This window comes from Eublepharis macularius, chromosome 11 (assembly GCF_028583425.1).
Source record: "Eublepharis macularius isolate TG4126 chromosome 11, MPM_Emac_v1.0, whole genome shotgun sequence".
In the NCBI taxonomy this organism is placed as follows: domain Eukaryota; kingdom Metazoa; phylum Chordata; class Lepidosauria; order Squamata; family Eublepharidae; genus Eublepharis; species Eublepharis macularius.
Window position 1 is genome coordinate 8410837 of NC_072800.1, and position 22615 is coordinate 8433451.

General features: G+C 48.5%; 1 protein-coding gene across 4 annotated transcripts in view; it reads left to right on the forward strand.

Moving 5' to 3' along the window:
• The window catches only part of INO80C (INO80 complex subunit C), a 70504-nt gene that overhangs the window by 36702 nt on the left and 11187 nt on the right, over window positions 1-22615 (forward strand). For 2 of the 4 annotated variants that reach the window (XM_054991533.1, XM_054991534.1), the window contains exons 2-4: window positions 9133-9243; window positions 19882-19993; window positions 21074-21141. In XM_054991533.1, coding sequence (XP_054847508.1) covers window positions 9133-9243; window positions 19882-19993; window positions 21074-21141 — 291 coding nt within the window. Of the gene's footprint in view, window positions 1-9132; window positions 9244-19881; window positions 19994-21073; window positions 21146-22615 lie in introns of all 4 variants that reach the window. The other 2 variants (XM_054991535.1, XM_054991536.1) reach the window with 2 other exon arrangements.

The window sequence follows — 22615 nt, forward strand, 5'->3', positions numbered from 1 at the left end:
ACCATCCCTACCTGCCCCACTCCTTCCCCACCCCTTTAACATCAACATTTTAAAACTTTAAACTGCGAACAACATTAAAGAACATTAAAGAACATTAAATAACATTAAACAGCATTCTCCACTGCAGCATAGCTAAGTTTGGTTGCTCTGAGTTTCTTGCTGGGAATCCCTAATCTAACCAGTCCCTATCTAACCTGTCTCTCCCTCCAGTGACAATCAACATTTCTGGAGTCTGTTAACAATGATCAGAATAAATTTGAGCCCACAGGGTCTGTGACAGTATTTTCAGATTTTTTTTTCCTGGAGGAGGGGAGGGAAAATTTCAGGGTGCATTCCCTTTAACCACCGAGTTCCACCCTCCTGCTGGATTTCTTTCTACAGTTTAATGCAGGGAAGAGTGCGATTCCCCAGGTCCTAGACTTGCAGAGGATGCAGGCCACAAGGAGGGCTCACCTCATTCATTCTGGAAGTCCAGTCCTGAGAAATCGAAGAGTCGAGAGTTGACCTTCAGGAAGACCAACTGCTTAACCCTCCATGGGAGAAGGCGAGAGCAATGTGGGCTGACAATGTCACCCGCATAAGAAAAGAAGCGCTTGCTCTCCATGCTCGTTGGAGGGCATGAGAGGAGCTGCTGTGCCTCGAGGGAGAGGTCCAGCCAGACCACCTCCTTGTCCCAGTAACTCAACAGATCAGTGGACAGCAACTCGCAGGGCTCCGCAAGGTAGTCTCTGACCACTGCCTCTGCTGAATCCTGTCTTATGTGACTCATGATCCCAGAGGGGCTGAGGGGCCATCAGAGCATCTCCATGGACATTCCGGCGGTGGCTGCGGGGGGAGCCTGCTCAGAAGGGGCACAAGAGGGACCTGCAGGGCTGGGCCCCTCGCCCGTCCCCCCTGATGGCAGGCGGCCCCTCTTGGCCTGCCTGCTCCTCACCCGTGCACAGAGGGCGTCTCTGGCTTGGGTGAGGTTCCTGTTCCGCTTGGCGAAAGTGCCCTTAATGCACAGGTCTCACATGGTCGCCAACATGTACGACTCCTTCTGCGTACAAGGCGTTCGCCTGGCAGGTATGCCCTGCTGCAGCCTTCTCACGAGCACGCACACTGCTGGAAATATGTCTGCACGTGGTGCGTCTGGGTCCACAAAGGAGGCCAATGAACTCTGGAGCGTGTGCACCAGAGGAATGACCAGACCCAGGGTCGCCGTGTCAGACAAGACCGCTACGGTGAAGTCCTTGAAGGGCTTCAGGACGTCCGCTGTCTGGGAGATTGTGAGCCAGCCCTCTTGGCTGAACTCACCCTCCTGCCTCCAAGTGTCGCTCTCTGAGAGCCACACCTTGAGGGCAGCCTGCTGCTCCACCAAGCGCTCCAACATGGCACAGGTGGAGTTCCAGCAAGTGACTACGTTAGACACTAGGCGATGCGCTGGCTCGCCTACCCTGGCTTGCTTCTGGCACAGTTTGTGAGAGGACTTCACACTGCGCGAGAAGTGACCCATGAGCCTCTGACATTTCTGCAGGAGATACTGGAGGTCATGAGTTGTGGGGTCCTGGGGTTCCGGGGAGGAACCCACCCCAAGCGTAGCTTTCACCACTAGGTGAAGCTTGTGAGTCGCACAGTAAATGCACTCGTAGCTCACCAGCCATGCCACTGCCCTCATGTTCTGGCCACCATCTATCACCATGCATCCCACGGTGACGGTGCCCTCCCCCACCCAGCCATCCAACTCCCTCCTCGAAGTGGCCTTGCGGTAGCCAACCCAGTGGTCTCCCATCTGTCCCTGCCTAACGCTGGACACCTCACCCCCACCCTGAAGGTCTTTGGGTTGCCACCAGTGAGCAGTAAACAAGAGGTATGCAGGCTGCACACTAGGGCAGGTCCACATGTCAGATGTGAAGTGCACAGTTCTTCCGGCAGCGTGGGACAACTGTGCCTTCACATGGTCCCTGGCAACCCTGAACAACGAGGGCATGACAGTCCTGCTCAACGTCGTGCGAGCAGGAATCGTGTACCCGGAATAGGCATCACAGAGCAGCCCCTGGAAGCTGAAGTGGTCAACTATGGAGAATGGCCGACCATCTACTGCTATCATGGTGGCAATGTGGTACGTGATGTGCCGGCTCGCCTTTTGGATCCCCCCTCTGAGCACACTGGCGCCCTGTGTACCAAGCCTCTCCTGCCCTACAGGAACCCGTGGAGGGAGAGCACCAGAGGACCCTACCTCCTTCTGGCTAGCTGGCAGCCGTGTGGTGCCTCTTGAACCCTTCCCCCGGTGTTGCCTCTTCAGGCGTGGAGAAATGGTTCACATCCTGGCCACAACTGATCCGTTGCCTGCAGTGCCAGCACTGGGCAAACCTGGGGTCCTCTGTTCTTTGGAAGTAATTCCAGATTTCGGAGGTTATGGGGGCCCCATGCCTCCCAGGGGAGGCGCTTGCCCCCCCCCCCCCGGGAGACATCTTCTATGAGGTGCCTGGGCCAGACGGTGTCATAGTACAGCCGGAGCTTGACGAGTCCTCAGAAAAGGAGCAGCTGGAACAGCCAAGGCTTGCTGACAGCCTTGCTCCTCCTGAGGAGGAGCAGCCTGTCTCCCATCATCCGACCACAGCTGAACTGTCAGATGCTGAATCCTAGCCAGAAGCTCCCCTTCTCCACCCAGAGCCATCAGCCCAGATGCAGCCAGCTTCCTTATCTCCTCCAACATCTCCAGACCCCCGAGAGCAACAAGAGCAACGTCGGCGCAGCAGGCACAGAAGAGACTTACAGACCCGACGTCAATCAGCACGCCTCCAGGCTCTGAACAGGCCAGCCTTCTCAGAGGGGCTTCAGAGGAGGAGACTTGAAGCAGCTGTGCTAGCTGACATAACGCTCCCAGAGTATAAGAGCCTGAGGGAGGGGCCCTTTCAGCGTGGCTTCAATGAGTTCTCTGAGCTGCTACTGTGTTGCCTGTGCTTGCTTCTTGGAACTGTTTCTCTGACCTCTGACCCGGCCTGTCTTTGACTACTCCCTTGATTTATGGACTTTGTTCATTCCTAGCCTTGCCAGCTGGTTCTCGTTACCTGTCGGCAGTACTCGGCAGACCCGGCTGCTGCCTGAAGCCGGACTGTCGGCTGGGCAGTTGAAGATGGATGAGGCAGATGGATGAGGCTCTTCCACCACAGTCTCTTCCTCTTCCTCTAGCACCCTCTCCTCCTGCACAACTGTCAGAGGCCTGCTGCTGGCCTCGGAGAAAAGAGGGGAGGACCGCCTCTCAGGGGGTTCCTCCTGCAGTTCCTCCAACATCTTCCGGGTCCCTGGGGTGAGCGGGAATGCAGGAAAAGTCATGTGTCCCACATCCATCCCAGGAGACGCCACATGCTGCCCCTGCTCCAGCAGGTGGGTCTCAACCGCTGGGGAAGGGGAGCCTCAGCAGCAGGCCCATACCCAGTGCCAGCCCCTGCCTCAGACACCTGGGTTGGGGGGTGGCCCTCCAGCAGCTACCTCAGGAAAGAGGGCCTTGCAAACCCTCTTCCTGTCACCAGAAGCAGCGCAGGGGAGGGCCTCCTCCGCTCAGATGGGGGGAGAGCTGCAACACTCCCCGTCCCTCCCCCTCCCCTCCACCCCTCTAGGCTAACCACTGGCCTTTTCCCAGGGCCCCTTTCAGCTTTCCTGTTATCCATACTTTCCCCTCCTGGAACCTACACTAACTACCTGAGGTTGAGTTTTCTTTTTAAAAAAACAAACCCAAATTTACAATGTAGTTTTTCAAAATCTATCTACCTGTTTCTAAATCTATGTTTCTTGTGGCTCTGTTACTACTGGAGATGGTCAGTTAAATATCTTTTTAAAAGGCCCTATTTATTTTTGGGAACCTAAACCTATACACCAAACAGCTAAATTCTTCAGGAATCAAGCTGGCCCTAAACCCCAATATAAATGAAAGCCTATTACCACAGTAAATGCCCGGCCTGGCTCCAAGGGGGCCAGAGATGGGCAGTGAATCCCTAGTTAGGGGAGAACTAATGGGCAGCCTATCAGACCCTAACTTTTAACTAATTCTTTTCCTACTGAAGCCTATTTACTGGGAAAACTACACTTGGTTCTCTAATTTAGTTCAGAGGGTAAATATTCAGTGAATGTCTAGTGACCTACAACTAGCCTACCTTCTAAAAACACTATTTAAACTATTCTGGGAAACCCAAAGTAGAACCAAACACAGCTGAACTAACAGCACTAACTGTAAAAACATTAACTCCCCCGGCAACAATAAGCCCCAACTGTAACTTTAAATGCCCTTCCCTTCTGCCCACCCAGACAAGCAAAAGCTCCCCCCCCCAATAGAAAACCCAGTGAGTCACTAACTCACCAGTCCTGCAGTTCAGCAATAGGCAGGCAGGCAGGCAGGAATCCCATGGGTGAAGTCCTCTCCTCCTCAGTGGCAGGCTGCAGCCTAACTGGAGACAGAGAGCGTTTACCAGCTGGCAGCTCCAGCAGGAGTCTCTCTAGTGTCTCTAGGCCAGGAACAGAACAAAAGCAGGTTAGTATAGTAATCCAAATACTATTAACCCTCCCCCAACAACTGGAAAAAATGAGGGCCCTAACCCTTTAAACCTTTAAGGCCCAGGCCCACTGGAAAATAAAAGCCACAATAAAACCCTTAAAACAAAAAACAAATGCCCCAGCCAGCAGCCACTCAAAGCAAAAAAAAGGCTGCCCCCCCCCACACACAGATCCACTCCCACAAAAAATTAATTAAAAGTAAAAAGCTTCAAATTAAATTCCCTTCCCTTCCTCCCCACCTCACCCTTAAATAGAAAAGCTATCCTACCAGTCTCCTGAAGTCCAGTGCTGAGATGATCCTCACAGGCACAGCAGAAGTCCACTCCAGGCAGGGCAGGCCACAACACAGAGACAGTGAGAAAAAGGCACTCTCTCACACAGTCTCTCTCTAGGCCAGCAGGAACACAATGGAAGCTGGCCCAAAGGCCAGCGTCTAATTTAAATCCCCTGCTGCATCTCCTTCCAGATATTCCATTGGCTGGAAGGAGAAAGCAGCAGTGGGATTGGACACTCCTAACTCTCCTCTCCCTTCCCTGATCCCCCTCCCCCTCCCCCTTGTACTCCAGTCTAGCACTCACCCCTCCCAACCTGAAAATTAGGCGGGAATCTCTGGTTGCTTGCTTTGTTTGCATTGCAATGCAAACATCCAGCAAAGCAAAGCTTCCCGCCTTTTTTTGCTAGATGGGAGGGGTTGTGAGGAGGTAGTGAGCCACTCACTCCTTCTCCCCCCTCCCCTCTTAGAAAGCACGGGAAGCTTTAGCTTCCTGCAGAACTTTGCTGGCTGTTTGCAAATGGCTGCCTCCGGGAATTCCGAATATTTCCAAAGCGATCCGCATGCTGGCCCCAATTCGGAAATACCAAATCTTTCCAAATTGAGTCCAATTCAGGCATTTTTTCCTAATCGGATACCCGAAGTGCACATCCCTACTCAGGAGTACTAAGCAGGTAGAAAGCAAAAGCTTGGTTTGCCTGATAGTTGGGAAGCTTAACCCATGGTTTGGAATGTAAGTAGAGTTAGTGCACCATAGTTTGACTCGGTGTCAGAATTGAGCTAAAGAGACAAATTTGATGGTGGCATGAGCTCAGTATTATAATCCAACTTTGTTCAGTGTATGAAGTTTTATCCTTAGTTGGCATGAAAGGGGAAATGATAAAAAGTGGGTTTCCATGAAGTGCCAAGGCCAGCCATAGCTAGGTGAGATGAGAGCAGCGGGACCAATCCGCAATTTCAGATTTCAGTCAATTAAGGAAGAATTAAACTTTAGTGGTTTTAGAAAAGTGTGCTACTGTTTTTCCGTTAGCCAAAGAAAGCATTCTGCTTCCATGTTCTAAAAATGTATATTCTCCTCCCATGAAATAAACCCAGATATACAGTGAAGTTTCTGGGAACAGGATGCTAAATATTAATACTAGCAACCTTGAAAGCAAAGTAATAAGGGGGAAAAATCCCAACTAAACCCCAAACATGGCAGCAAAGTGGTGTAAATCTCCTTCCTGATGTGTCCTAGTAATGCAATTTTACAAAAACAGGAAATAAAGATTTTCCTGGCAGTTTGCTTTTTCCTGGCTCAGTAGCTCATACTTTTAATTCTTTCTCTTTTATCCAGGATCATAGCTCAATGTTAGAGCGCACACATTGCTTTCAGAAGTACCCTGGTTCAGTTCCTGGCATTTCCAATAAAAAGACTCCAAGGGAAAAGAGGTTGGGAATCATAGAATCATAGAGTTGGAAGGGGTCATACAGACCATCTAGTCCAACCCCCTGCCCAGTGCAGGACCAGCCTAAAGCATCTCTGAGAAATATTCATCCAGCCTCTTCTTGAAAACTGCCAGTGAAGGGGAGCTCACCACCTCCCTAAGCAGCTGATTCCACTTTTGAACTACTCTGACTGTGAAAAAAGTTTTTCCTAATATCCAGCCGGTACCTTTACGCATGCAATTTAAGCCCATTGCTTTGGGTCCTACCCTCTGTTGCCAACTGGTACAGCTCCTTGCCCTCCTCCAAATGACAGCCTTTCAAATATTTAAAGAGAGCAATCATGCCCCCCCTCGATCTCCTCTTCTCCAACCTAAACATTCCCAAGGCCCTCAGCCTTTCCTCGTAGGGCTCAGTCTCCAGACCCCTGATCATCCTCATCGCTCTCCTCTGCACCCTCTCGATTTTGTCCACATCCTTTTTGAAGTGAGGCCTCCAGAACTGCATACAATACTCCAGGTACGGCCTGACCAAGGCAGTATAGAGAGGGGCTATGACCTCCTGCGATTTCGATGCTATGGCCCCTTTGATACAACCCAGGATTGAATTGGCCTTTTTTGCCACCGCATTACACTGACTGCTCATATTTAGTTTACAGTCCACTCTTACCCCAAGATCTCTTTCACATATACTACTGCCCAGAAGTGTATCCCCCATCCAGTATTTGTGCTTCCCATTTTTGTGGCCCAGATGTAACACTGTGCACTTGTCTTTGTTGAATTGCATCCTATTCACAGCTGCCCACTTCTCCAGAGTATTCAGGTCTTGTTGAATTTTAAATCTGTCTTCTTGGGTGTTTGCCACTCCTCCCAATTTGGTATCATCAGCAAATTTAATGAGCAGCCCTTCCACTCCTTCATCCAGATCATTGATAAAAATATTGAAAAGTACCGGGCCCAAAACCGAGCCCTGCGGCACCCCACTGGACACCTCCCTCCAATCTGTTGAAACGCTGTTGACCACCACTCTTTGGGTGCAGTCCTCTAACCAGTTCCCTATCCACCGAACTGTCCTATAGTCTACTCCACAGTCTTCCAGTTTGCCCATCAGAATGTCATGGGTGACCTTATCAAAAGCTTTACTGAAATCCAGACAAATCACGTCAACAGAGTTCCCCCGATCCAGTAAGCTGGTCACTCGATCAAAGAAGGAAACCAGGTTGGTCTGGCAAGATCTGTTAGGGACAAAACCATGCTGACTTCCCCGGATCACTGAGCGGTCCTTCAGATGTTTACAGATCAATACCTTTAAAATCTGTTCTAATATCTTCCCAGCAACAGAAGTCAGACTGACCGGCCTGCAGTTTCCCGGGTCATCCTTCTTCCCTTTCTTAAAGATTGGGATAACATTCGCTCTTCTCACATCTTGTGGCACATCCCCAGTCCTCCAGGAGGCCTTGAAGATGATGGACAGAGGCTCTGCAAGTTCTCTAGAAAGTTCTTTGAGCACTCTTGAGTGCACCCCATCCGGCCCAGGGGATTTGTATTCATCCAGTGCAGCCAGATGCCTCTCCACAACCTCTCTGTCAATGTCAACTAGCCACCCAGGTGTCCCGTCACATTTTCTACTATCTCCAGATGTGCCTGAGTTCTTCAGGGAGTAAACAGAGGCAAAAAAGTCATTAAGCCTGTCTGCTTTTTCTCTGCCCTGCATCAGAGGAAATGCCTCTGCCTGAGACTTTGAAGGTTTTCTGTCAGATATTCCTCTGATATGAACTGCTTCACAAAATTCATGCCTCAGAATTGCCTCAAGGAAACCAGGGTAATCCTCAAGGGATGAACACTTGCAAAGTGTGTTTGTGACAATGACAACACTGGAGATGAGTAGAGATCCTGTTATCTGGCAAGATGTAGGGCTGCTGTCCTCCCCATTGTCTTCCAGAATGCCAGTGAGCAGTGCTTTTCCAGGGCCTCTGACTGACAGCCTTGCAACTTGAAATCCTTTAATTGTAGGATCTAAGGATTGAGGCCTCCTGCACAGCACCAATGTGCTTTATCCCCAAGCTGTGGCTTCTGTACATTTAATAGGTGGGGATTTTAACTCATGTGTCTGTTATGCAGGAATGAGATCAGCTACATCTTTAAAATGAAAATCATAAGAGCCTCTGAGAAGATCACAAGCAAGGCATTTTTTCACATCAGGAGAAACTGGAGTTCCTTTCTAACTAATTCTTCAGGGAAGGTGCAAGGCACATTCACAAACTCTGGCAACCCGGGTTTATGACAATTGAACATAGAAACAAAGAGCTGGAATGGGCCCCAAGTGTCATCAAACCCTACATAATGCAGGAAATTTGCAGCTACCCCACCTCCCTCAATGACCCCTACTCTGTGCCCAGAGGAAGGCAAAAAGCCTCCAGGATCTTTGACCAATCTGGCCTGGAGGAAAATTCCTTCCTGACCCCAAAGTGGCAATCAGCATTACCCTGGGCATGGAAGAAAGGGCCACAAGAACATAGCACTGGCTCATCCCTTCCTGCTCTCCCCTCACGATCTGTCTAAAATCATATGCAACAGCAGTGATAGTTTGGCCTCATAGATTACAATCCAAAGTACGCTTCCTAGGAAGTGAATACCATTGAACTTCTATCTGAGTGAACATGGATAGGAGCATGCTGCTGCATTCTGCCTGCTCTAAAGCACCACAGGGTGTTTTTTCCTTCTTTCCATTTTTTTTGCCATTAGAACATTGTTCTCTGAATGTCTGCATGAGCAGTTTATGGATGATACAGTCTATGTCCTGTGAGTGAATCTTCAGAACGGGGGTGGGGGGGTGGGGGCTGTGAAATTGCACATATTGTTGTCTTCCTCCCAGTCCTCAAACTGAATAAATCTTTTTTCCAGAGTGCCAGTACAGAGACTGGGAGTGAGAATAAAATCGTGCCCACAGATTCCAGCACAGGGCCGGTGGAAACTTCTGGCAAACCATTGCCTTTCAAGGCACCTAGCTTCACTGTAAGTTTTTATTTGTACAGATAATATCAATACATTGTTTAGTGTATCATAAGTCTTCAGTCTTTTCAGGCCTGGGACCTACCTTTTAGCGCCACAAGGAACCTGCTTTAAGAATTTATGTATAGATGCTTCTTCTTCTCCTGTGGTCTTGGGAGTGGGTCAGTCAAGACTGCTGGGAAGTAGCTCCTCCTCCTTCTTGCAGGGTCTGTCGAATCAGATGATCCCTTGGGGGAGGGGCTCTTCCTTGGCCAGTTCTTTTCAAGCCCATGATCCCCTGAGTTCATGACACTGGACCTCCGAAAGTCCACCTTTTTCAGGCCCTGCTCCTGCAGGGTGTTGAGTTGCTGCGCTCCAGCAATGACAATTCAAAAAAAGAAGAAGAAGACAATGAAAGAAGAGACTGAAGCAGCCGCGAGGATAAGGAAGGGCTTGTCCCTCCATCCCCCCCATCACTAGCTCCACAGGGCAAGGCGGCAGAGGCGCACAACAGGGGCCAACATATCCCCCTCTTCTCCGCTTCTCCTGAGGGCAAAAAGCGTGGAAGCGGCTGATCCCCAACAGGCGCCTGCAGCGTCGGGGGAGGAAACTTGGCACAAAGAAGCTGCAGAGGGAGAACGGGACGGAGCCTTTCCCTCGGAGCACGCCAGCGGTGGCAAGTGAGGGTTTTCTCAGCAGAGTCCTGGTAACCCTGGTAAGTGCCTTTACAGCATGATGGGGGGGGAGGTGGGGCTCCGGCACTATTCGTGAGTAAGGCTGCACCTTACAATTGGAGGTAGTCTGAGCATGAATCTTTTCTGGGTTCTGATGCGTTAAAATGGTCCAGTTTTTCTCTGCCTCTCTCTTTCTCTCTCCCCCCTCTCCTCCACTGCCCCCCTTCCCCTTTTTTAGGTGGGAAGTGAGTTTTGGTGGGAATGGAGACTAAGGCAGGCCTGGAAGGACCCAGCAGGGCAGAGGGCCTCAGTGGCAGCCTTGACCTACCAAGTTCACCAATATCAAGCCACTCTCTACCTGCCACTAGTGAGGAAGACCATGAGGCTTCAGAATTAGATCTCTCAAAGCAAGATGCCAAAACTACTCTTCTGGCATGGCTCAGGACAGAATTAAAGAAAGAGATCAAAGAGGCTATGAGGGTGGCAAACAAACAGGAGCCTCCCAAGAAAGCACCACTGAAAACAGAGACTAGCAAAAGGCCAAGGCTAGGTCATTCCCCAGCCTCCCCAAAACCAAAAAGAAAGAAAGGGCCACTACTCCGGAGTCAAGAGGATTCAGCATCTCAGAAGGGTCTACATCAGAGTCAGGGCTATCAGAGCAACACTCAGACTGTGATGAAGAGGAACTTTCTGAGGAACAGGAAGAACCGATAGGTCCTTCCCAAATCAGGATTTTTCCACAAGACGTATATCCTAGATTACTTCCTAAAGTCCTGAGAACCCTTGAGATTGCACAGGCAGCGACTGGTAAGGAAGAACAAAATCCAGCCTTCCCTCAGGGTTTGGAGAGAGCGCTTCCAAAACTAGGTAGCACTCAAGCGGGAGTACCACTGCCAGCTATTTTTCACAGCACCCTACAAGCTGAATGGGATAACCCAGCTAAACCTAAGGCATACCATTTGGTTTTCAGCAAATTTTACTCCCTGACACCAGAGGTGATGAAAAAGATTAAATTGCTGGTCGTGGATGACCCGGTTACCAGCCTGGCGTCCGTATTGCCCATGGATGCAGAAGAAATGCCAAAGGACCCATCAGATAAAAAGACAGAGCAGGCATTAAGGAGAAACTTTGAGGCTTCAGCAGCAGCTCTAAAAGCTTAAGCCACTGCATCTTTTTTTCAAGGGCGATTTTCACCTGCGCTTCGGATCTAGCAACAGTGGGCAGAGATGTAATCAAGGAGATCAAGAATGAGGTGAAGATAGTCCTGGCAGCAGTGTTCACCACAGATGCAACGCTGGACGCCTTCCAGATGTCAGGTAGAGACGGGTTTCAATGTAACCATGAGGCGAAATACGTGGCTGAGAAATTGGGATGCAGGCCCTCTGGCTAGAAATAAGGTGGCAGCTATACCCTTTGCAGTTATGAAACTCTTTGGGGAGGCACAAGACAAGTACTTGGTAGAGGACATGGAGAAAAAAGTCCTTCTGTCGAAGAAAAGGGAAACAAAAGTGAGGGACAGGCACTCCTTTCATGACTACTAACGCCCTAACCGCCAAAGTGGAGCCAGGACATACAGAAGCAGATGGCAGTCAAGATCAAGAAATGACAGCAAGGCATTTACCCTTCGCAAATCTGGACAACAGACAAAGGGACAAAAGAAAACAAACCAGGCATGACTATCACAGACCTCCAGTGAATCAGATTGGGGGGTTGCTGCAGGATTTTGCGACTCAATAACAACATACTGTCTCAGAAAAGTGCGTTCTGGAAACAATATCCAGGGGCTACTCTCTGGAATTTCAAACGAAGCCGCCGACACGTCTGTTACATATTCCAAGGAATTCACTTGGAACAGAAGCATATCAAAATCAAGGAAGCTATTCAACACCTTCTGGACATAAGGGCAATAGAAACCGGTACCATTACTGTACAGGAACAAGGGAGTATACTTGGTGTTCTTCATCGTTCCAAAGAAAAATGGGGATGTTCGAGCGATATTGGACTTGAAATGGCTAAATCAATTCATCAAGTCAAAAAAGTTCAAGATGGAAACCCTGAGGTCCACCATGGGAGCCATTCAAGAGGGAGATTTCCTAGTCTCCATAGATCTCTCGGAGGCTTATCTCCACATCCCCATCCGAGAGTCCCACAGGAAGTATCTACGCTTTGCGTACGGTGGAGAACACTTCCAGTACAAAGCCCTACTCTTCGGCCTGAAGTCGTCACCAAGAGTATTCACAAAGGTGCTAGTTACCCTGGTAGCATACTTCTGGCTACAAGGAGTAGCACTTTGCCCTTACCTCAATGACATTCTCATAAAAGCCCCGATGTTCTCAGAGGGGGTGGAGGCAGTGAAAAGAACAATGGGCTGTCTGGAGAGACACGGCTTTGTGCTCAACAGGGAAAAGAGCAACTTGTCCCCAACACAGAGAATCCTTCATTTGGGAGTAGCGATAGACACCACCAAGGAGAGAACCATTTCTACGGACAGACAGTAGAAGATAAATTCCTTAGTACGTGAGGTGCAGGGAGCAGAGACTGTACAGGTGATGCAATTGGCCAAGCTCCATGGGATGATGGTGTCATGCCAAGACATCCTACAATGGTTGTTGTGGATTTTCCTGGCTGTATAGCCATCGTCTTGGCGTTGTAGTTCCTGATGTTTCGCCAGCAGCTGTGACTGGCATCTTCAGAGTGAAAGCCTTCGACAATACATCATCCTACAATGGTCCAGATTTCACACCCAACCACTACAGAGTTTTCTACAGCCGTATCAGAGAGTCATCTCCCACAAGTGGCAGAGAAGTGTGAGGATTCCAGCCATGTTAGTCAGGGAACTGAGCTGGTGGACGGCCCCAGACAGATTCACAGAGGGTTCACCTCTCTGAGATCCAAATTGGTTGGTAATGACAACAGATGCAAGCCTGTCAGGATGGGGAGCGCACTCACAGGGCAAGATGGCTCAGGGGCTGTGGTTGGAAGAAGAAAAGGAAAACAGCATAAACTTGTTAGAACTAAGGGCAATCAAAATAGGATTGCAGTCTTCAAGAGGTACTAATGAACCAACACATCTTAGTACAAACCGACAGCATGATGGCTGTAAACAAGCAAGGAGGGAGCAGATACAGGAAACTAAACAGAGAAGCCGAGGAGATTATGATCTGGGCAGAGGAAAATCTGAGATCCATAAGAGCAATTCATGTGGCAGGCACTCAGAACATGATAGCGGACTGGCTGAGCAGGACCGTTGTGGATCAAGTGGAACGGAAGCTAAATGAAGAGATGTTCAACCACATATGCCAGAGATTTGGGAGACCAGAAGTAGACCTATTCGTATCAGGACAGAATAACCAAGATCTGAGATACTTTTCCAGAGGAAAGGAGGTGGGCGCAACGGGGACGGATGCCCTAAGCGAGGAATGGCCTCAGGCATTACTATACACCTTTCCCCCAGTAAAGATCCTGGACAGGGTATTGCAAAGGACGATCCAACAGAGAGCGGAGGTAATAGGGATTGCTCTGTTCTGGCTGAGGAGGCCGTGGTTCCAGGAGTTGATGCAGCTCTAGAAGGGGGAACCGTGGAGACTGCCTCAGAGGAAGGATCTACTGTGGCAAGGGAGGCACTTTCATCGGCACTCCTCAACCTAGCGGGCTGGAAATTGAATGCAAACAGTTGACAGACTTAGGACATTCTGAAGACTTGATTAAGACGATGCTCGCCTCCAGGAAGGTCTCAACGAACAAGAGTTATGATAAGACATGGCAGACTTTTAGCAGCTGGTGCAGCGATAAATCTAGCAACCCTTTGACTGCTCCAATTAAGATGATATTAGCATTCCTTCAGGAGGGTTTGGACAAAGGACTCAGCATGAGCACCCTTAAAAGACAGACGGCAGCCATCTCTGCCATTAGGGGGTCGAAGAAAGGAACATCTCTAATCAGTTACCCTCACATTAGACGTTTTCTAAGGGGAACTAAGTTATTGAACCCTCTGCAGGTGCACAGGTTCCCAACGTGGAATCTCAGTGTTGTACTAAAGGCCCTCACCAGGGAACCTTTCGAGCCGATGGCTACCTGCTCCCTCAGATGGTTAACACTTAAAACCATCTTTTTGGTGGGAATCACCTCGGCCAGAAGGGTCTCTGAGCTGAGAGCCCTATCAGTGAACAATGAGCTATGTATTTTTCACTCTGATAAGGTTCTTAGACCGGACCCAACCTTCATTCCTAAGGTCAACTCCATTTTCCATAGGGGTGAAGAGATAGTGCTTCCTTCTTTCTGTAGTAACCTGAAGCATGAGAAGGAGAAGGAATGGCATAGGTTAGACATTAAGACGGCCCTAAGCTACTGCATAGATAGGACTAGACACATACGCAAGGATAAAAACATGTTTGTTTCCTTTAGAAAGACTTAACTAGGGGAGAAGGTATCCACATCTGCACTAAGTAGATGGCTCAGGGAGTGCATAACTTCAGCTTACAGAGCTAGACACTTAACGCCACCATAGGGAATCACAGCGCACTCTCCGGGGGGCAGCCACATCAGCGGCTTATAGGGCCTTCCGATCTTTAGGAAAGATCTGTAGAGCAGCAACATGGAAGTCTACACATACTTTTACAAAATACTATAGACAAGATAGCCTCAGCAGAAGCCACTCTCGGTAGACAGGTGCTGCAGCACACTCTGTGATCAGACATTAGAAACCCTTCTAGTGAGATACTGCTATACGTATATCCCAGCAGTCTTGACTGACCCACTCCCAAGACCACAGGAGAATGGAAGATTTATATTCACTTACCATGAAGCTTCCTTTCTCAGTGGTCTGGGAGTGGGTCAGTCCAAACCCACCCTACATAGCATAGAATTTGATAGAAGGGGAAGGTTCGAGGGAAGTTATCGCAGTTGTGAAAGTTCTTCTATTTTCACGTTTATAGTGTTGTCATGTTAGGATTTTAATAAGTTTTTACAGAGTATCAGAGAGGCTGCAAGGCTTTTGTGAGCTATTTTGCAGGCAAAATCTTGTCTAATGGTATTAGACCATTTCAGGCTGCTCTCTCAGGACGATGTTGACAGGATCCTGCAGGGGATGAGGCCAACCACCTGTCCTCTGGACCCCTGCCCATCCTGGTTGGTGAAGGCCAGCTCAGGGGCTACGGGATCATTTGGAGGCCATTGTTAACATCTCCCTGAGCTCTGGGGGTTTTCCAGGAGCATTAAAGGAGGCGGTAGTGTGGCCCCTCCTGAAAAAACCATCTTTGGAGCCCACCGACCCGTCCAGTTACTGCCCAGTGTCGAACCTCCTGTTCCTGGGCAAGGTGATTGAGCGGGTGGTGGCGGTACAACTGCAGGAATTCCTGAATGATGCTCTAGTCCTGGACCCATTCCAGTCTGGCTTCCGTCCTGGCCATGGGATGGAGACAGCCTTGGTTGCCCTCACAGATGACCTTCGCAGGCATCTGGATTGAGGCGGGTCATCGCTGCTTGTGTTACTTGATCTCACAGCAGCGTTTGACACAGTTGACTATGATTTGTTGGCCAGCCGCCTTGCCAACGTGGGGATTAGGGGGACAGCCTTACAGTGGCTGGTCTCCTTTCTCCAGGGTCGGGGACAGAGGGTGGCGCTCGGGGGAGATCTATCGCCCTGTCACCCTTTGGTGTGCGGGGTTCCCCAAGGGGCGATACTCTCCCCGATGTTATTTAACATCTATATGCGCCGCCTCACCCAGTTGGTGCGGAGGTTTGGGCTGGGTTGTCATCAATATGCAGATGGCACCCAACTTTTTCTGTTGATGGACGGCCGGCCAGACACGGCCCCAGACAATCTGACCAGAGCTTTGGAGGCTGTGACGGCATGGTTGAAACAGAGCAGGCTGAAATTGAACCCAGTGAAGATGGAGGTCCTGCAGCTGGGACGGGGGCTGCCAGATGTTGGGATCCAGCTCCCTGCCCTGGATGGGACACCACTGGCAACTTTGCCAGTGGTAAAGAGTCTGGGTGTGCTCCTGGATGCCTCCCTATTGATGGAGGCCCAGGTCACGGCGGTTGCCAAGTCTGCATTTTTCCATCTTCGTCAGATCAGGCAACTTGCCCCCTACCTGACGCCCCAGGACCTGGCTACAGTGATCCATGCAACGGTCACCTCCAGGCTAGATTACTGCAACTCACTCTATGCTGGGTTACCCCTGGGCCTGATCTGGAAACTACAACTGGTCCAGAATGCGGCGGCGCGGGTCCTGACTGGTATACCTTACCAGTCACACATCACACCTGTCCTGCGCCAGCTGCACTGGCTTCCGGTTGAATTCCGAAACAGGTTCAAAGTGTTAGTTCTTACCTTTAAAGCCCTGAGCGGGTTGGGACTGGCATATCTTCGGGACCGCCTCTCCCTGTACGTTCCCCGGAGATCGCTTCGATCAGCGAATAAATATTTACTTGTGGTCCCCGGCCCTAAGGAAGCCCGCCTCGCTTCAGCCAGGGCCAGGGCCTTTTCAGTCATGGCCCCAGCCTGGTGGAACGCTCTGTCAATGGAAACCCTGGCCCAGTGGGACATATTATCGTTCCGCCGGGCCTGTAAGACAGAGTTGTTCCGCCAGGCGTTCGGTGATTGAAGGGGGTGGTGCCATGTTGGCCTCCCACCTTTGGGGTGAGGGAGGGTTCTCCCCACCACTGCACTTTGTTAATTTGTTTTATTGTTTGTATATTGATTTTAGTTCTTGTTTTTATTGATTTTAACTGTTCACCGCCCAGAGCCCCTGGGGATGGGCGGTATATAAATTGAAATATAAATAAATTGAAATATAAATAAAATAAAAAAGGACTTTCGGAGATCCAGTGTCATGAACTCGGGGGATCACGGGCTTGAAAAGAACTGGCAGGCCAAGGAAGAGCCCCTCCCCCAAGGAATCGTCTGATTTGACAGACCCTGCAAGAAGGAGGAGGAGCTACTTCCCAGCAGTCTTGACTGACCCACTCCCAGACCACCGAGAAAGGAAGCTTCACGGTAAGTGAATATAAATCTTCCATTCTCTTTTATCTTTTGTTTATCCTCTTGATCCCTGTTCTTTGCAATTAATATCTATTTGTAGCAAGCTATTTTGGTTAGTATAATCAAGAGATGGGCTGTGGCTCAGTCGTAGAGCATCTGCTTGGCAAGCAGAAGGTCCTGGGTTCCATCCCTGGCATCTCCAGTTTTAAAATAAGTAACTTGCAGTCAGGCGGTGATCAGGAAGACTCTTCCTTGAGACCCTGGAAAGTCTGAGTGGACAGTGCTGGCCTTGATGGACCAAGGATCTGATTCAGTATAAGGCAGTTTCATGTATGTGTCACTTCAAAGAGAGCAGTTGTTAGATCCCGCTTCCAAAAGTCATTTCTGAATGATCTGAAAATTAATAGACTGGAATCATACCATGTCTTAGTAAGGTGATGCAGAGAATAGTGGCCAGACAACTTCAGATGCTCTTGGCTAAAACTTAGTATTTAGGTCCACTTCAGTCTAGATCTTGCCCTGCTTTGGGGGATGGCCTTGGTTGCACAAAAGGTCAGGTTTGCCGCTTGGAAGTGCTGCTAGACCCAGGCTTTTTTTTTGAAACCCAGGAGGTGCCTGTGAGCCACAGTGCCTTTTACCAGCTTTGGCAGGTTTGCCAGCTGCATCCTTTACTGGAAAGGAGGAGTGTGGCCACAGTCATTTGTGTTTTAGTGACTTCTGTATTGGATCCTTGCAATGTGCTTTATGTGGTTGCCCATGAAAATGTTTAAGAAATGGTAGCTAGTCCAGTAGGTCCAGCCATTCTGACACGAGGCTCTTGGAGGCAAAGTCACGATGCAGCCGGTTGAAATCTGTGCTTGCTGTCGGTGTGCTCCTAGGCCCTGTTCAAGGTGCTGGCTTGGCCCCGTAAAGCTCAAAGCAGTCTGGTCCCACCTGCTCCAAGAACCCAGCCGCCTAGAGGTCAGGCTGTTATGTGCAAGGATCGGGGCCAAGTTCCCAGGAGTCACTCTGGAGCTCTGGAATGCCCTCTCCCACCTCTGACACTGCTTGCATTCTGCGAGGGGATAAAACTATCTGTTTTAGAAATAGAGCTGAATCTGGTGGAAAATTTCTGCTAATGGAAAGGGCAATGATTGGCGACTCCCCTCTACCAGCATGCTTTTCCTGGGGCGGGGAGGGGGGGGTCCCTGTTCCCTGGAAACCACATTCCAGGGACGTATTGGGAGTGTAGAGGCAAGAAAGTCCCATTCCACTGACAGAAATCCCTTCCATCAACAGAGATTTACATGAGACTACACCACTCCAGAGATTTTGCTTCATGTCAGTGGTTCTGTGTCTGTTTGACTTTTTTACTCCCCTGTTTATCCCATTTCTGCTTTGATACCGGCTTTCATCTTACAGTGTTTTAATCTTGTTCAAAAATTAGTGATTTGTTAAAAAAATGATCATTTTTGCTGTGAATATTTTTTTAATAAAAAGCAACATAAAATCAAACATTGCGGATATGCATTAATGACAAATACTGTGTCAACAAACAAGAAAACATTGGTTGAATGCCCCAATCCTTCTCATACTTCCTCAGGTGTAAGCCCCCATCTTTATCAATGAGCACCCAGGGAGGGCTGCAGCTTCTACCCTGAGAAATCATGTTGTTGGAAGAGCATCCACAAATGAATCCCGTTCCCATATTTTACCTTTGCTACCACCCTTTGCTTTCATGCATTGACCCACAATGCATGACCCACATTGACCCAGACCTCTCTATAGAGCATTGTGTGAGTTTGGAGATAAGAAGATAATAGCAGCTGAAATGATAAATACTACCTTTCCAGTCCTAAGACTTAAAAAGAAACAACTTGAAAGCAAGTCTTTTCACTGAAAAGTACAGCATGTTTACCTCTTCAGGGATCTGGATGAACTGCTTGAGAGTAATTGCTTTGATAAGCAAAATTAACATTATCACAACAGTGGCAAAGATTTCTTTTTCCAAACAGCTAGGAAAACTCAAGATTATGCTTGCCAACAGGGCATTGTTGTTTTAAGAGCATTCTGTTTCACTCTTCTTCTGATTAACTTCCAGAAAACTTCTCATGCTAATCATATTTTCCACCCAATCCAGCTACTAAGACTGTACATGCAGACACACATTTTTGCACATGTATTCTGTGCTGGATGGGGAACTACATGTGCCAACAGATGTTTTCTCCCTTGATCCAGCTGTTGAGACTTATGTGCATAAGCCTGGTCAGCAAATCATCAAAAAATGGCAAGCAGCTAGATGAAGTCTGTAGACCTGCTTCTCCCCCAGCAGTCTATTTGCACTGCTCCATCCAATGTGCCAGTAAAAAGAGAGTGAGCAGAGAGGGCTGATCAGTAGCCATAAGTCTGGCAGGTGGCTAGTTGAGCTACTGGCTTTCAGTCACTGCATGCAATGTCTAAATAGCACATAAGATCTGGAGCCCAGATGCATAGGCCTGTCAGCCCACAGTGACCAGGGAAGGACATGGCATAGGGGTTATTAACATACGGAGGCGGTTGGAGTCTTCGTGGGTGTGCCACATGTCACAGGTGAGGTGGGCAGAGATAAATGAGTCAGCACCAGAGGCTGCCTGGCTGTGTGATGGTTTTCTACAGTCTGCCTGGTGTGTGAGATCATGGTTCAGTTGAGAAGCTAATTGGCTGCAACCTGGTTTAATATGATAATGGAAATCACAGGTCCTGCATCTGGATGGGCTGGCACTAGGAGATCCCTGCATCTTGTGTTCCCAGCAACCCAACCATATTTTGTTTGTTTTCTACATTCAAAGTATATATTCTGTTCATTCCACTTATACTAGTTATGGCAGAGATCAAAATTTCCTTCTCTGTTGTGTTTCAGAAGCAAATGTCTAGCATTTGTTGAAGTAAAGAAGTGGAATGATTTTTACTATTGGTGAATTCACCAGTAAAATGCCAATTTGAATGCATTTGTTTGCTTTCTCTTTCTCTTAAAAACCACTTTAGCATTCTGGCATTGGAGGAGCTGCAGCTGGAAAGAAGAACAGAACCTGGAAGAACCTGAAACAAATCCTTGCCTCTGAAAGGGCATTGCCATGGCAACTAAATGATCCTAGTTGTAAGCTGCTTAGATGCTTTTCATGTATTTGTAAATAACAACTTTCTCAAAAAAACCGTTTTCTCTGTGGGAGAGAGATTGCAGCCATGCAGGCTTGGTCAGTTTGGGACCAGGCAGATGCTCTTTGCTATCAAAAGATATAATATAGACCTGTACTATAAATGCTGCATAGGGGCAAGAATTGGGAAAGTAAATAAGAACCAGTCCTGTGTTACTTGGGACTTCTTTGTAGTTCTGTTTGTCTTTGCATTAATCTCAATTGTTCATGTGTCCATGTTGTCTCCTAAAGGCAGAGCTGTTTCTGTTTTTTTAAAGATGAGACAGATTCATTGAAGGCAAGTATCAACGGCTGGTATTTGTGACAGTGAAATAGGACCTCCATGTTAAACCCCTTCTGCATTGCAGAGCAGATCCAGTCCCCACTGAACTGCCTGGAAGTATTTTCAGTGTTTCCAGGAGATGCATATCCACTCCCGGGGACCACACAACTAATTGGTTGTGCTTACAGATAGAGAGGACCAGGATGATACAGCAGTTAGTGTGTTGGACTGGGGTCTATGAGGCCCAGGTTCAAATTCCTGCTTCCCATGAAGCTCTGTGGGTGACTTTGGACCATTCACACTCAGCAGAGCCTACTGCACAGGATTGTTATGAGGGGAAAATGGGAAGAGGGAAGAACCATGCATGCTGCTCTGATCTCCTTGGAGGAAAGGTGGCATAAAAATGCGATAGACCATCATTTCCACTTTTATCTGAGTTAAGAACTGCTTTAAGGAGGGGATTGAGAACTGCTGTAGCATAGTGGTTGTGGTGCATATCAACGCTCTTGCTGTTTTGACTTCCACAACTGCCATGAGCTTTGCAGGTGGCCTTGGGTAAGTCAGTCAAGCTCCCCAGCTGTGTTGTGCGAATAATAAGAACACTACTGACCTTGTTTACTGCTCTGAGTGGGGCACTAATCTGTCCAGAAGAGCTGTATATAAGAGCACTATTGTTGTTATTAACTAAGCAGTGCTACATGTTAAACTGGTCCTATCATTAAATGCCCTTTCTTCTGTTCTCTTTCTGGCCCTTCTCCAGACTTCAGTATTGATGCTCCTCCTTCTTTTAAAGCAGCCAAGAAATACTCTGATATTTCAGGACTTCCTGTGAGTATGTTTTTTCCCTTTGTCTTGCTTTATTTTTCACAACTTTTGAGCTTTAGTTATACTTAGTTATGAGTATATGGAGGAGCTGGGCTTTCATAATTGTATCTGTAGGGTTGGTGGGCGTTCTCCAAACCCCTGCCCTGAAGGAGGCTCTTTCTGCCTTAGCAGTGGGTTGTCATACTGCTCTGAGATCCAGCTAGAAGCTAGGGGAGTTATATGGGGAGAATGTGGCAAGCTGCCCTGAAGGACAGTTTTATGTGCCTTTATGTATGCATACATACATACATGATCTTTATAATCTGCCTCTCTCACCGAGACTCAAGGCAGAATACGCAGTGTATGTAAGTATGATCAGTGGCTGGGACATTCAGTAAACAATACAACAGTGTATGGATTGCAGAAATGTGAAAGCAAGCATACATCCAAATAGAGATGAAACATTGCTGAAACAAAACCAAATTAATTTGACATGATATTAAATGTCAGAAATTCCCAGTAGAAACATATCTACACCAACAGGCAGTACTCCATAGCACAATATACGGTCCCTGTCCCTTTTCAGAGCATCTCTCTGAACCATTTCGTACAGCACAGCTCTATTACCTGAGTAAAAAGGCCTCCCAAATAACTCGGCTGTGCATTGTTTGTGGAAAGGCAAGAGAGGGGGAGCTTTCCTGGCCTCTTTAGGCAGGCCATTTCATAATGCGGGTGGGGGGACCACAGAGAGTGCGCATGTATCGGGACTTGTTGATCTTGCCCATTTGCTGGGTGATACCGCAAAAGGCCCTGCTCAGATGAGCAAAGCTGTCATGCTGGAGCTCAGGGAGAGAGCCAGCCCTGCAGATATGAGTGTCTAAGGCCATGGTGAACTTTACATGGGATAGACAGTACCTTTAATTGAACCCAGTAACTGATGGACAGCCAATGGCACCTGCCATAGCCCATCACTGGGTCAGGGTGGCTGGCGGTCTTTCAGGCTGCATGCTCTGCTCACATGGGGGCAGCAGTGGGGCCCAACAGGCCTGGTCTATGCCCTCATGAAATCATTAGGAACCCTAAACCATGCCCCCAGAATCCTCTGCAATGCACTTGGGTTTCCATTTCAGTAAACCCAAAGATGGCTCATGGCCTTGAGCTGCAATCCCTAGCTACAAGAATAGCACAACTAGTCCTCTCGCTGAGGGACTGAATAGTGTTTGCCAAGCAAGTGATAGCAGGAGGAAATACATTTTTTTAAAAAATGAAAACTGGGAAATTCGGTTGGCTGGCTGACAGATTCAAGCCAATTCTAAAACTTAAGTAAATCATGATCACAGATGGAAGGCTTTCTGACCATTGTATGCCAGTTCTGTTCCTCTGGCATCCAGTTGCTGTAGGGGAACTGTGCCAGTTCTCCTGCTGACTGATCCAGATGTGGATCAGCTCCTCTCCACTGATACAGTTCCAAAAGGAAAGGGATGATGTCTGAGAAAGA